General features: G+C 45.2%; 1 protein-coding gene across 3 annotated transcripts in view; it reads left to right on the top strand.

Moving 5' to 3' along the window:
* ADORA1 (adenosine A1 receptor) overlaps positions 1-15,807 on the top strand; it is a 189,864-nt gene that overhangs the window by 44,414 nt on the left and 129,643 nt on the right. For all 3 annotated transcript variants that reach the window (XM_077481656.1, XM_077481658.1, XM_077481657.1), the window contains exon 2: positions 11,502-11,873. In XM_077481656.1, the coding sequence (XP_077337782.1) occupies positions 11,539-11,873 (335 nt within the window). In that variant the 5' untranslated portion in view covers positions 11,502-11,538. The remainder of the gene's footprint in view (positions 1-11,501; positions 11,874-15,807) is intronic.

The raw sequence follows: 15,807 nt of genomic DNA, 5'->3' as shown, positions 1-15,807 counted from the left end.
GAACATTTTCTTATATGCCGTCCATATTCCGGGAGAGGACAATAATGTGGCCGATGCTTTGTCTCGATTTCAGTGGCCGAGGTTTCGGGCGTTGGCTCCGGATGCGACGAGAGAGGGGATCCCCTGCCCGGGGTGGCTCTGGGAAGTTGCGTTGGAGTATTGCCGGTGTCAGTGTTATTACAGTGTCTTTATGTCTTTCACGTAATCTTCTTCCATTGAGTTGGTGCTAAACCAATATGAACAATTGGGAGTGGCCAGATTGGATTTTGATCACTTTGATCACTTCTCTTCTCCTCTTCTCCTCTTCTTCTCTTCTTCTTCCTTTGCGATGTTGACACAACGCTCTCTCTCTGGCCGCAATGGCAGGGACGCATTGTGCGGCGACTTATATAGGGACAAGGGGCGGGGTCACCGAGTAATGTCACAGAAGATCCCCCAAGACAGAAGAAGAGAAGACCACCGGAGCTGTCTAATAAATTATTTTAAAAACTTGTGTTGTTTTTTTATTTACACTTTTTTTTCACCAGGTGAATGGGTAGGGGTACATCGTACCCCATACTCATTCACATAGGGTGGGGGGCCGGTATCTGGGGGCCCTCTTATTAAAGGGGGCTCCCGGATGCCAATAAGCCCCCCACCTGCAGACCCCGTCAACCAGCGGCCAGAGTAGTCAAGAAGAGGCCCTTGTCCTCATCAACACAGGGACAAGGTGCTTTGGGGTGGGGGGCCCCAGGGCCCCCCTTTCCCACAGCATCCCCCAAGTTGAGGGCACGCGGCCTGGTACGGCTCAGGAGGTGGGGCGCTTGCTCATCACCACCCCCTTTCCTGACTGGCCGGGCTGCGTGCTCGGATAAGGGTCTGATATGGGCTTTGGGAGGGACCCCCACACAATTTATTCGGCATAGGGCTTCCCCTTTAAGTCCATACCAGGTGACGGGGCCAGCGAGGTGTCAATCTCGCCGCCGAAATCGGCGATATTGACTTCCTTCACTAGTCCCGTCTACCTGAAGTTCAAAATGAGGTGTCAATCTCGCTGCCGACTCGCAGTCCAGCGGACAATTTTTGAGTCAAAACTTCCTTCTAAGTCCGCCGGACTTTTGGGGGAAAAAGTCAGCCATAGCCCACACGCGGGCAGAGGGTCCGGCGGACTCTGGTCTGCCGGATAGTCTGATCGTGTGTACGCAGCATTAGTTGAGCTACAAACTGAAATTTTTTAGGTGGAGGGAAGTAAAAATAAAAACCTAAAATAATTTGGTTGTATAAGTGTGTACTCCCTTAAACTAATACTTTGTTGAAGCACCTTTTGATTTTTTACAGCACTCAGTCTTTTTGGGTATGAGTCTATCAGCATGGCATATCTTGACTTGAGTTTCTTTGAGTAGTTGTCATGCTGAATGATGTTCAGCTTAGTAGCAGAAGCCTGAAGGTTTTGTAACAATATTGACTGGTATTTAGAAGTGTTTATAATTCCCTTTACCTTGACTAAAGTTCCTGCTGAAGAAAATCAGCCCCAAAGCATGATGCTGCCACCGCCATGCTTCACTTTTGGTATGGTTTTCTTTTGGTGATGTGCAATGTTGTTTTTGTGCCAAACATATCTTTTGGAATTATGGCCAAAAAGTTCAACCTTGGTTTTATCAGACCATAATACATTTTCCTACATGCTTTTGGGAGATGTTTTCGCAAAATTTAGCCATTCTCAGATGTATTTCTCTGTAAGAAAAGGCTTCTGTCTTGCCACTCTACCCCATAGAATACAGGAGATTTTTGTCACATGTACCAGACAGCCAGTACTTGTCAGATATTCCTTCAGCTCCTATATTGTACGCCACTGTTGGCAGCCTCACTGACCAGTTTCTTTCTTGTCTTTTCATCACTTTTGGAGGGACGTCCAGTTCTTGGTAATGTCACTGTTGCCATGTTTTCTCCACTTCACCATGACAGTCTTCACTGTGTTCCATGGTATATCTAATTCTTTTGTACCCTTCTCCTGATAATACCTTTTAGCAATGAGATCCCTCTGATGCTTTAGAAGCTCTTTGCGGACCATGACTTTTGCTGTAGGATGCCACTAAGAAAATGTCAGGAAAGACCTACTAGAACAGATGAACTTTATTTGGGGTTAATCAGAGGCACTTTAAACGATGGCAGGTGTGTACTGACTCCTATTCAACATGAGTTTGACTGTGATTGCTTAATTCTGAACACAGCTACATAACGAGTTCTAAGAGGGTGTGCACATTATTGTATTTTTTTTTTTTACTCATCCCCCGCCCCTAAAAGACTTCAGTTTGTTTTTTAACTGAGTTTTACAGTTTATAGGTCACATTAAAGGTGTAGAAAGTTCTGAAATTACTTATCTTTGTCTCATTTTTTTACATCACAGAAACCTGACATTTTAACAGGGGTATGTAGACTTTTTATATAAATTGTATATACCGGAATTTTTTTATTTATTTAAATTTTTTATACTAGTAATGGCGGCGATCAGTGACTTATAGCGGGACAATTGGACACTACCTGACACTTTTGACATTTTCCGGGGACCAGTGACACTAATACATTGATCAGTGCTAATAAATATGTACTGTCACTGTACTAATGACACTGGCTGGGAAGAGGTTAAACATCTAGGGTGATCATAAGGTTAACTCTGTGTCTAGCCAGTGTCGCAGGGACAATAAATCCATCACTCCCCCCCCCCCCTATCAGAACGAAGCTCTGCCATGTTTACATAGGTAGTGCTCTGTTCTGTGTCTCTGCTCGGTGATTGTGGGTGCCAGCGGACATCCAGTTCCTGGCATCCACGGATTTTGCCGGCGGTTGTCGGCGGCTACAGCTGGGACACAGGTTCCGACGCATTTCATTCGGTTGACTAGGGAGCATAGGGCGGACATTCGGATTTGGCAGACGTTTTTGGAAGGATTCAACGGAAGGTCGGTGTGGATGAAAGGGCCGGTGAGTAACTTCGACTTGGAATTGCTGACGGACGCGGCTGGGTCCACTGGCTATGGAGCCTTCTTTCAGGGCCAATGGAGTGCGGAAGCTTGGCCCCGGACGTGGGTTGAGGCGGAGTATACGAAAAACCTGGTGCTACTGGAATTGTTTCCGGTGGTGTTTGCGGTGGAGGTTTGGGGGGAGGCATTCCGGGATTTGAAGGTCCGGTTGCATTGCGACAACATGGGCGTGGTGCAGGTGATCAATCGGATTTCGGCGTCCTCGCTGCCGGTGGTCAGGCTGCTGCGTCACCTGGTACTGCGCTGCTTACAGATGAACATTTTCTTATATGCCGTCCATATTCCGGGAGAGGACAATAATGTGGCCGATGCTTTGTCTCGATTTCAGTGGCCGAGGTTTCGGGTGTTGGCTCCGGATGCGGCGAGAGAGGGGATCCCCTGCCCGGGGTGGCTCTGGGAAGTTGCGTTGGAGTATTGCCGGTGTCAGTGTTATTACAGTGTCTTTATGTCTTTCACGTAATCTTCTTCCATTGAGTTGGTGCTAAACCAATATGAACAATTGGGAGTGGCCAGATTGGATTTTGATCACTTTGATCACTTCTCTTCTCCTCTTCTCCTCTTCTTCTCTTCTTCTTCCTTTGCGATGTTGACACAACGCTCTCTCTCTGGCCGCAATGGCAGGGACGCATTGTGCGGCGACTTATATAGGGACAAGGGGCGGGGTCACCGAGTAATGTCACAGAAGATCCCCCAAGACAGAAGAAGAGAAGACCACCGGAGCTGTCTAATAAATTATTTTAAAAACTTGTGTTGTTTTTTTATTTACACTTTTTTTTCACCAGGTGAATGGGTAGGGGTACATCGTACCCCATACTCATTCACATAGGGTGGGGGGCCGGTATCTGGGGGCCCTCTTATTAAAGGGGGCTCCCGGATGCCAATAAGCCCCCCACCCGCAGACCCCGTCAACCAGCGGCCAGAGTAGTCAAGAAGAGGCCCTTGTCCTCATCAACACAGGGACAAGGTGCTTTGGGGTGGGGGGCCCCAGGGCCCCCCTTTCCCACAGCATCCCCCAAGTTGAGGGCACGCGGCCTGGTACGGCTCAGGAGGTGGGGCGCTTGCTCATCACCACCCCCTTTCCTGACTGGCCGGGCTGCGTGCTCGGATAAGGGTCTGATATGGGCTTTGGGAGGGACCCCCACACAGTTTATTCGGCATAGGGCTTCCCCTTTAAGTCCATACCAGGTGACGGGGCCAGCGAGGTGTCAATCTCGCCGCCGAAATCGGCGATATTGACTTCCTTCACTAGTCCCGTCTACCTGAAGTTCAAAATGAGGTGTCAATCTCGCTGCCGACTCGCAGTCCAGCGGACAATTTTTGAGTCAAAACTTCCTTCTAAGTCCGCCGGACTTTTGGGGGAAAAAGTCAGCCATAGCCCACACGCGGGCAGAGGGTCCGGCGGACTCTGGTCTGCCGGATAGTCTGATCGTGTGTACGCGGCATTAGTTGAGCTACAAACTGAAATTTTTTAGGTGGAGGGAAGTAAAAATAAAAACCTAAAATAATATGGTTGTATAAGTGTGTACTCCCTTAAACTAATACTTTGTTGAAGCACCTTTTGATTTTTTACAGCACTCAGTCTTTTTGGGTATGAGTCTATCAGCATGGCATATCTTGACTTGAGTTTCTTTGAGTAGTTGTCATGCTGAATGATGTTCAGCTTAGTAGCAGAAGCCTGAAGGTTTTGTAACAATATTGACTGGTATTTAGAAGTGTTTATAATTCCCTTTACCTTGACTAAAGTTCCTGCTGAAGAAAATCAGCCCCAAAGCATGATGCTGCCACCGCCATGCTTCACTTTTGGTATGGTTTTCTTTTGGTGATGTGCAATGTTGTTTTTGTGCCAAACATATCTTTTGGAATTATGGCCAAAAAGTTCAACCTTGGTTTTATCAGACCATAATACATTTTCCTACATGCTTTTGGGAGATGTTTTCGCAAAATTTAGCCATTCTCAGATGTATTTCTCTGTAAGAAAAGGCTTCTGTCTTGCCACTCTACCCCATAGAATACAGGAGATTTTTGTCACATGTACCAGACAGCCAGTACTTGTCAGATATTCCTTCAGCTCCTATATTGTACGCCACTGTTGGCAGCCTCACTGACCAGTTTCTTTCTTGTCTTTTCATCACTTTTGGAGGGACGTCCAGTTCTTGGTAATGTCACTGTTGCCATGTTTTCTCCACTTCACCATGACAGTCTTCACTGTGTTCCATGGTATATCTAATTCTTTTGTACCCTTCTCCTGATAATACCTTTTAGCAATGAGATCCCTCTGATGCTTTAGAAGCTCTTTGCGGACCATGACTTTTGCTGTAGGATGCCACTAAGAAAATGTCAGGAAAGACCTACTAGAACAGATGAACTTTATTTGGGGTTAATCAGAGGCACTTTAAACGATGGCAGGTGTGTACTGACTCCTATTCAACATGAGTTTGACTGTGATTGCTTAATTCTGAACACAGCTACATAACGAGTTCTAAGAGGGTGTGCACATTATTGTATTTTTTTTTTTTACTCATCCCCCGCCCCTAAAAGACTTCAGTTTGTTTTTTAACTGAGTTTTACAGTTTATAGGTCACATTAAAGGTGTAGAAAGTTCTGAAATTACTTATCTTTGTCTCATTTTTTTACATCACAGAAACCTGACATTTTAACAGGGGTATGTAGACTTTTTATATAAATTGTATATACCGGAATTTTTTTATTTATTTACATTTTTTATACTAGTAATGGCGGCGATCAGTGACTTATAGCGGGACAATTGGACACTACCTGACACTTTTGACATTTTCCGGGGACCAGTGACACTAATACATTGATCAGTGCTAATAAATATGTACTGTCACTGTACTAATGACACTGGCTGGGAAGAGGTTAAACATCTAGGGTGATCATAAGGTTAACTCTGTGTCTAGCCAGTGTCGCAGGGACAATAAATCCATCACTCCCCCCCCCCCCCCCTATCAGAACGAAGCTCTGCCATGTTTACATAGGTAGTGCTCTGTTCTGTGTCTCTGCTCGGTGATTGTGGGTGCCAGCGGACATCCAGTTCCTGGCATCCACGGATTTTGCCGGCGGTTGTCGGCGGCTACAGCTGGGACACAGGTTCCGACGCATTTCATTCGGTTGACTAGGGAGCATAGGGCGGACATTCGGATTTGGCAGACGTTTTTGGAAGGATTCAACGGAAGGTCGGTGTGGATGAAAGGGCCGGTGAGTAACTTCGACTTGGAATTGCTGACGGACGCGGCTGGGTCCACTGGCTATGGAGCCTTCTTTCAGGGCCAATGGAGTGCGGAAGCTTGGCCCCGGACGTGGGTTGAGGCGGAGTATACGAAAAACCTGGTGCTACTGGAATTGTTTCCGGTGGTGTTTGCGGTGGAGGTTTGTGGGGAGGCATTCCGGGATTTGAAGGTCCGGTTGCATTGCGACAACATGGGCGTGGTGCAGGTGATCAATCGGATTTCGGCGTCCTCGCTGCCGGTGGTCAGGCTGCTGCGTCACCTGGTACTGCGCTGCTTACAGATGAACATTTTCTTATATGCCGTCCATATTCCGGGAGAGGACAATAATGTGGCCGATGCTTTGTCTCGATTTCAGTGGCCGAGGTTTCGGGCGTTGGCTCCGGATGCGACGAGAGAGGGGATCCCCTGCCCGGGGTGGCTCTGGGAAGTTGCGTTGGAGTATTGCCGGTGTCAGTGTTATTACAGTGTCTTTATGTCTTTCACGTAATCTTCTTCCATTGAGTTGGTGCTAAACCAATATGAACAATTGGGAGTGGCCAGATTGGATTTTGATCACTTTGATCACTTCTCTTCTCCTCTTCTCCTCTTCTTCTCTTCTTCTTCCTTTGCGATGTTGACACAACGCTCTCTCTCTGGCCGCAATGGCAGGGACGCATTGTGCGCCGACTTATATAGGGACAAGGGGCGGGGTCACCGAGTAATGTCACAGAAGATCCCCCAAGACAGAAGAAGAGAAGACCACCGGAGCTGTCTAATAAATTATTTTAAAAACTTGTGTTGTTTTTTTATTTACACTTTTTTTTCACCAGGTGAATGGGTAGGGGTACATCGTACCCCATACTCATTCACATAGGGTGGGGGGCCGGTATCTGGGGGCCCTCTTATTAAAGGGGGCTCCCGGATGCCAATAAGCCCCCCACCCGCAGACCCCGTCAACCAGCGGCCAGAGTAGTCAAGAAGAGGCCCTTGTCCTCATCAACACAGGGACAAGGTGCTTTGGGGTGGGGGGCCCCAGGGCCCCCCTTTCCCACAGCATCCCCCAAGTTGAGGGCACGCGGCCTGGTACGGCTCAGGAGGTGGGGCGCTTGCTCATCACCACCCCCTTTCCTGACTGGCCGGGCTGCGTGCTCGGATAAGGGTCTGATATGGGCTTTGGGAGGGACCCCCACACAGTTTATTCGGCATAGGGCTTCCCCTTTAAGTCCATACCAGGTGACGGGGCCAGCGAGGTGTCAATCTCGCCGCCGAAATCGGCGATATTGACTTCCTTCACTAGTCCCGTCTACCTGAAGTTCAAAATGAGGTGTCAATCTCGCTGCCGACTCGCAGTCCAGCGGACAATTTTTGAGTCAAAACTTCCTTCTAAGTCCGCCGGACTTTTGGGGGAAAAAGTCAGCCATAGCCCACACGCGGGCAGAGGGTCCGGCGGACTCTGGTCTGCCGGATAGTCTGATCGTGTGTACGCGGCATTAGTTGAGCTACAAACTGAAATTTTTTAGGTGGAGGGAAGTAAAAATAAAAACCTAAAATAATATGGTTGTATAAGTGTGTACTCCCTTAAACTAATACTTTGTTGAAGCACCTTTTGATTTTTTACAGCACTCAGTCTTTTTGGGTATGAGTCTATCAGCATGGCATATCTTGACTTGAGTTTCTTTGAGTAGTTGTCATGCTGAATGATGTTCAGCTTAGTAGCAGAAGCCTGAAGGTTTTGTAACAATATTGACTGGTATTTAGAAGTGTTTATAATTCCCTTTACCTTGACTAAAGTTCCTGCTGAAGAAAATCAGCCCCAAAGCATGATGCTGCCACCGCCATGCTTCACTTTTGGTATGGTTTTCTTTTGGTGATGTGCAATGTTGTTTTTGTGCCAAACATATCTTTTGGAATTATGGCCAAAAAGTTCAACCTTGGTTTTATCAGACCATAATACATTTTCCTACATGCTTTTGGGAGATGTTTTCGCAAAATTTAGCCATTCTCAGATGTATTTCTCTGTAAGAAAAGGCTTCTGTCTTGCCACTCTACCCCATAGAATACAGGAGATTTTTGTCACATGTACCAGACAGCCAGTACTTGTCAGATATTCCTTCAGCTCCTATATTGTACGCCACTGTTGGCAGCCTCACTGACCAGTTTCTTTCTTGTCTTTTCATCACTTTTGGAGGGACGTCCAGTTCTTGGTAATGTCACTGTTGCCATGTTTTCTCCACTTCACCATGACAGTCTTCACTGTGTTCCATGGTATATCTAATTCTTTTGTACCCTTCTCCTGATAATACCTTTTAGCAATGAGATCCCTCTGATGCTTTAGAAGCTCTTTGCGGACCATGACTTTTGCTGTAGGATGCCACTAAGAAAATGTCAGGAAAGACCTACTAGAACAGATGAACTTTATTTGGGGTTAATCAGAGGCACTTTAAACGATGGCAGGTGTGTACTGACTCCTATTCAACATGAGTTTGACTGTGATTGCTTAATTCTGAACACAGCTACATAACGAGTTCTAAGAGGGTGTGCACATTATTGTATTTTTTTTTTTACTCATCCCCCGCCCCTAAAAGACTTCAGTTTGTTTTTTAACTGAGTTTTACAGTTTATAGGTCACATTAAAGGTGTAGAAAGTTCTGAAATTACTTATCTTTGTCTCATTTTTTTACATCACAGAAACCTGACATTTTAACAGGGGTATGTAGACTTTTTATATAAATTGTATATACCGGAATTTTTTTATTTATTTAAATTTTTTATACTAGTAATGGCGGCGATCAGTGACTTATAGCGGGACAATTGGACACTACCTGACACTTTTGACATTTTCCGGGGACCAGTGACACTAATACATTGATCAGTGCTAATAAATATGTACTGTCACTGTACTAATGACACTGGCTGGGAAGAGGTTAAACATCTAGGGTGATCATAAGGTTAACTCTGTGTCTAGCCAGTGTCGCAGGGACAATAAATCCATCACTCCCCCCCCCCCCCTATCAGAACGAAGCTCTGCCATGTTTACATAGGTAGTGCTCTGTTCTGTGTCTCTGCTCGGTGATTGTGGGTGCCAGCGGACATCCAGTTCCTGGCATCCACGGACTGGCCTCTGCTGAGGAATGATAGCAGAAGTGGCCTGCCAGCGGATGATGTCCCCGCCTATTATGATGTCACAGTCCCAGCATCCTCTGGGACTGTGACACCGGTGATGTCCCTATATAAGTCGCCACGCATCGTGTCCGTGCCATTGTGAGCGGAGGATGCAACGAGACAACATCTGAAGAGAAGAACAGAAGGCGGGGACAGCGGCGACAGAAGACCGCCTGTAAAAGAGCTAGAAGAAGGCGCGGTGGCCCGGCAAGAGGAACCCCGAAGAGGGGGACAAGACCCCGAAGTCGGAAGAAGAGGGCGGCGGCGAGGAAGAGAGCCAGGCTCCTCCGCTAGTAAAAGAGCTAGAAGAAGATAGTGGAGGAGTCCGGCGAGAAGACCCCCGAAGACGGAAGATCCCCGGAGCTGTGCAATGAACTATTTTAACCCTTGTGTGTTGTGTTTTTTTTTACTTTTTTTACTTTTTTTTACAGGTGAATGGGTAGGGGTACATTGTACCCCATACTCATTCACATAGGGTGGGGGGCCGGGATCCAGGGGGCCCCCTTATTAAAGGGGGCTCCCGGATTCCGATAAGCCCCTCGCCCGCAGACCCCGACAACCAACGGCCAGGGTTGTCGGGAAGAGGCCCTTGTCCTCATCAACATGGGGACAAGGTGCTTTGGGGTGGGGGGTGGTGCGGCACCCCCCATGTTGAGGGCACGCGGCCTGGTACGGCTCAGGAGGGGGGCCGCTCGCTCGTCCCCCCCTTTCCTGGCCGGCCGGGTAGCGTGCTCGGACAAGGGTCTGATGTGGACCTGGGGGGGACCCCCATGCCGATTTTTTTCGGCGTTGGGGTTCCCCTTTAAGTCCATACCAGGTGGTGGGGCCAGCGGTGTCTCCTTCGTGGGCCCCGCCTACCTGGAGACGCGCTCAAAATGAGCGGACTTTTCTCTGGGCGGGAAAAGTCCGTTCATTTCAAAAGTGCGGCGGACTGGCATACGCACGGCCGGATTGTCTGCCAAAATGCAAGTCCGGCGGGAAGATTGGAGTGCAAAACTACTTTCTAAGTCCGCCGTACTTTCGGGTCAAAAAAGTCCGCCGGAGGCTACACACGTGGGGATTGTCTGGACTTGAGTTTGCCGGACTTTTCCACCCGATTGTTTGATCGTGTGTACGCGGCATAAGTGTTACTCCAGTCAAAAAATTATGTTTAAGTTTTGGATAGCATAAGGAAGGATTAACTGGTCATGCAATGACATGGGATTGCTGAGCGGTCCAGACAGTAGGTGGCAGCATGTGGTGAGAAGCATGATGTCCACTCGGTGGTTTCCAGGACCAGCGTGATGTCAGGCTGCCTCCATTCTTAAGTACGAGTGGTATGTAACTAGGATGTTTTGTGACAGGGGGACTGCCTGCAGTTTGTTCAATTGGTTAACCAAATCATATAGGAATGATAAGTAACGAGATTTTGGAGATAAATCACTGTTTGACACAGAATGCTTTTGTAAATTAATCTTGTACATGCTGTGCATTGTGGTTACATTTAGTGTCAAGGTGACTACACAAAATATTGCTCATTTAGACCAGAATGCATACTTTTCAAGCACTCAGTTTGAATCCACTTCAACAGCAAAATGAATGCTCCCGCACACTACAATGCTATCTTGGAATGAAGAGGCTGTACTAAAACATTATGTATTTTATCATGTCCACTTAATTTTTGTTTGTGCTAAAAAATACTGCAAAATGCATGGCAAGGCACCTGGGGTGAGCCATCCCTTAATTGTTGCTTGAAGGTAAAAAGGCTTGCTGAACTGGCATAAAAAGGCACGTTCATCAGCACATATGCAAATTATTAATAGAATAGTAATTGTAGATGGCATTGACAGCTTATGGGATGTATATTAAAAGGTTGACAATGCTGTTAAAGACTATGCAGTATACATTTACTGGCAGACGCACTGCACTATGTGCCACCCACTTTTCTTAAGATTCCACTAAGTCAGCATGTGTTTAATATTTGATGTGCGCTAAACTAAGCATGTCTATATTTTTCTAATGACACCTATTATTCTCCACTGCAATGTGCCATGCATGGCAATTTTTTGGATTTACTGTATCTTACAAGGTTTAATTTAACATTTTTTATTTCCAGGTTCAGGATTAACAGCCATTCTCCACATTAAAGCAGCATGGGCACCTCCGTCTCACTAGCTGTCTACATCATCATTGAAGTGCTGATAGCCTTGGTCTCGGTACTCGGTAACATACTGGTGATTTGGGCAGTAATTGTGAACCAGGCACTTCGAGACACCACTTTCTTCTTTATTGTGTCATTGGCTGTGGCTGACATTGCAGTTGGAGCACTGGTCATTCCTTTGGCCATTATAATTAGTATTGGATTGGAAACTGAGTTTTATAGCTGCCTTATGGTGGCTTGTATTATGCTGATTCTGACACAGAGCTCCATACTGGCATTGCTAGCCATTGCTGTAGACCGGTATCTACGTGTCAAAATCCCTACAAGGTAGGTTCTAAAAAAACTCATTTTAAGTGTGGTTCGTATAATGGTTTGTCTTTAAGGTCTTCTTAATTTCTTTACCCTTGTTCCCTTTAGGCCTACAAGCAATAGGGTTGATTTTACTAAAACGGGATAGTGCAAAATCTGGTGCAGCTCTACATAGAAACCAATCAGCTTCCAGGTTTTTTTTGTCAAAGCTTAATTGAACAAGCTGAAATTAGAAGTTGATTGGCTACTATGCACATCTGCACCAGATTTTGCACTCTCCCATTTTAGTAAATAAACCTCAATGTCTCTTCTCCTTCTGTCAGGAGTAAATAGTCACTACTGTGATTATGACCCTGTGTTCTTAAATTCTAATGGAGATAAGCAATATTTGATGCCAGGCAGGACAACCTATTGAAGAGCTTGGGAGTGGGCTAAAAAACAATTGGTACATGAATGATTGGGAAAATAGTTAACCACTTCTGTACTGGCCTGTGTATATACCCCTTCTTTATCAGGGCATTTTTTTCAGTGCTGTGATAATATGCCTGAAAATCTCTTAGCCATACCACAATGTACCCAAATCATTTTTATAACTTTTTTTCAGACAAAGATTTCTTTTGGTTATAGTTAATAACCACTGAGTTTATTTGTTATCATATAAAGGAGAAAGGACCAAGAATTTTGTGAAAAAAAATGCTTTCCTTTTCTGTTATAAAACATGTCAAATGCCAAGACAAAAATTACCCCTTTTTTTCCCCCAAGGTAATCAAATTTTTGCCACAATTATTTTGGAAATAAAAAAAGCCTGCTGCTATTGAAGTGATTACAACATGGAGCCTTGGTACACTATACACACCACATCATTAATGTATATATCATCGGTCAACCATAGCGATTACATGGTACAGAGCTGCTCAGATCAGCTCTGTACAATGTCTATGTAACTAGCATTCCTGGAAATAGACATCCACTTCCTGTTCATGTGTCTTTGTTTTTTTTTTGTTTTGTTTTTTAAACAGCGGTAGGGAGGTGGTTAAAGGACAACTAATTAAGTTGTCCATTTTAATGAACGTAGCAGTAATACTAATGCATTGATAACGTATTTATAATGATTTGATCTAACCACAAGTATTCGGTAAAGAAAAACAGTTCTAAGAGTGTGGATTATAGCACATGTTGTTCTCTGATCTTTTTCTAAAGAAATTGCTGTTTGTTTTACAAATCCTTTCTCAAACCAAATATTGAATGGGAAGGTTATCTTCCTATAACCCTCTGAGCAATATTGATGTGTTAATGAACCTGCAATGTATGCATGCGTATGAGTGAGCCTGAGAGGGTATCTCTGCAGAAGACGCATGAAAATTTACTTTTTTTTGTCAGCACAGACGTAAAAAAAAAGCAGTGAGCCAATACCATGAGCCAGAAATTTATGAGGGGAAATCTGTATAGAAAGTGTAGCACTAACCCCCGAAGGAGCTGCTGGTTATTTTTGGGCTTACCATTACCTTCCGCTTCTCCTTGTTGCACATCTAGGGGCTGTCCCGTGGTGGGTGACCCAGTAACTTGAGACTGACAATAGATCCAATTGAATGGATTTTATTTGAAAACTTCAACCATTGAACAGTCTTTTAACTTGGGATCAGAGGGTTGGAAAGGAATTCGGTTACTCTCAATGTCAAAGTCTATAAATGACTGCATCCAGAGAATAGCCATTCGCAGCTGGATGAACACTCAGGTTGGACAGTCCCTCTCTCACAAGGCCTAGCAGCCAACAAGGTGCTTACTCAGGAACAAAGTCTTTGTCACAGACGTTGTTGCAGAACACGTAGGAAACTAAGCTGTAGAACACTTGTAGGATACCTGGATCTTTCAGCCAGCTTGGCGATTTCCACAAGACCGGATTCTCTTGGTTACTTCAGCCCTTCCAGGCTCTTGTTAGGAAAACCAAACTCACACGTGGTGTTCTTCTAAAGAGTCCTCTCCTGGAATTCTCGAAGTTCAGTGGGGTGTCTCCCAAACCGGAGACGACACCCATCCACCTCAGAATCCTCCTCTAGTTTCCATGCCTTGAGCTAGCCAGCCCTGAGGCATTAAAGTCGAGTGGAACCTCACCCCAGGCCTTAGCCTTCCTGAGGGCTGGTCAGGAGGACCAGGACCAAGTAATCAGCACATCTTACTGGACCAGAACCCCAAACCATGTGACGTCCGTATCTTAAATACCCTCTCCCAGAGGGCACAGCGAGAGGGCCACTCCCACTGACCTGACTCCAAGAAAGTGTAACTTAAGCAATTGACAGGAACCTTAGTTCCACGCCTGCCACCAGAGACAGTGCCCCCCTGGTGCCAGGCTGAACATCTCACAGTCCAGTCAGACTGACACAGAAGTCAAATTTAGACAAATAGACCCAAACCAAACTGTAGTTTGGGTAAGGTTTTAACTTTGAAAAACATAGTGCGTGCTCTTCAGGAGCCCGGCGCTACACCAGCATGTATGGAATGGCTCCAGGTTGCCATATTGCAGGGAAGCAACTTATAATTTTTTTGACCCTTTAAAAAAATTGTATTTGTTGGAAGGTTCTTTTACAACAATAGATTTAAAAAAATTGCTCATGTAGCAATTATATATGTTGTGTCAATTCTTTTTCTTTTTTATGCTATATTTCTATTAACCATTTTGGACCCACTGACCTAAAAAAAGTATGCAGATCAGGAGTTTGGACTTTACTCTTACTTTCCAGTCTTCATATTTGTTATGGGTCAGCAGTTCTGCTTTTTACAGCCGGTCAGCAATGACCAGGGACTAAAATAACATTTCCACAAAATATATCCTTTCTACCACACACATATTGTTTCATAATTTAGATGGGAAGAGATCTCCTCCTGTTGCAGCTCCCTGGCCTTCTAGAAACCAGAAGCCTCAATCTCATTATATCTGCCAATCTCAGGTATTCAAGCGTGCCATTCTTTTTGATTTATTGCAGTCTGTTTTCAAGGAGAAAGGTGTTTGAGCAATCTAGATTCATATGCCTAAAAGCACTTACTATAAATCAGATTAAAAGTCCTATACCCATTAAAATAATACTAAGCAGAGCCTGCCAAGTTATTCACAACCTTGTAGAGAAGTGGAGTAGAATGGATGTGGGGAAGTGGAAGGGATGAAGGTAGGTAAAGTGCTTCTGCATGACACAGCTATTGAAGTTTGTGTTTTGTAGGAAACCAAATTGCTTTATGAATGCAGGAGAGCTCACCCATACTTTGGCATTATAATGATTGCTACTGCTTTGAATATTTATATGAAGCTGAAAGTAGATCCCTGCTAGATGGGCTTACTTCTTGCCAAGAAAAACATCGGGCTGATCTGCATCTTTTTGCATACTTCATTTTGTTGTTCACAGGACAGTTCTAAAGGATGGGAACCTTACCATGTATTCTATAACGAAATGGGTAATATTTGGATGGAGGTGGGGGGGGGGGGGGGGGTTATGTTTGTAAATTCCCTTTCTGAATTCCAGGTATTTATTTTTAGCATAGTTTTATTTGATCACTTTGGACCAATGCAAGTATACATACAGTACCGTATACGCTACCTGACCAATCCCTGTGGAAGCAGAGAGTCACTGTAGTAGCAGCAGCTAATGTCTTGTTCCTTTCATATCCCCTGCTGAATGGCTGCCTGGCTGCATAGTCATTGTTTCCGCAAAGGGCACCATGCAGAGCACACTTTTCAGTTTTCACCATTAGCTCCACCTTGTCCAGTCAGAGAACGCTTTCATCAATTGGAAAAAATACAAGACTTTCTTTAAATGGCACCCTTGCTGAGTGAGTGATCATACAGGCACAATAGAATGTCCACAGGGGTCAGTAGGGCATGGCATATGTATATTTACTTTGTTACTATGTAAAAACAAAAACATGCATACAGTACAACCTCCTATGCTCAAGTGTGATGCTC

Source organism: Lithobates pipiens, unplaced genomic scaffold (genome assembly GCF_037356315.1).
Source record: "Lithobates pipiens isolate NorthernLeopardFrog02 unplaced genomic scaffold, aLitPip1_a1.2 Scaffold_16, whole genome shotgun sequence".
NCBI lineage: Eukaryota > Metazoa > Chordata > Amphibia > Anura > Ranidae > Lithobates > Lithobates pipiens.
Note: the sequence above shows the minus strand (reverse complement) of the source record. Positions and strands in the feature narration are given on the sequence as shown.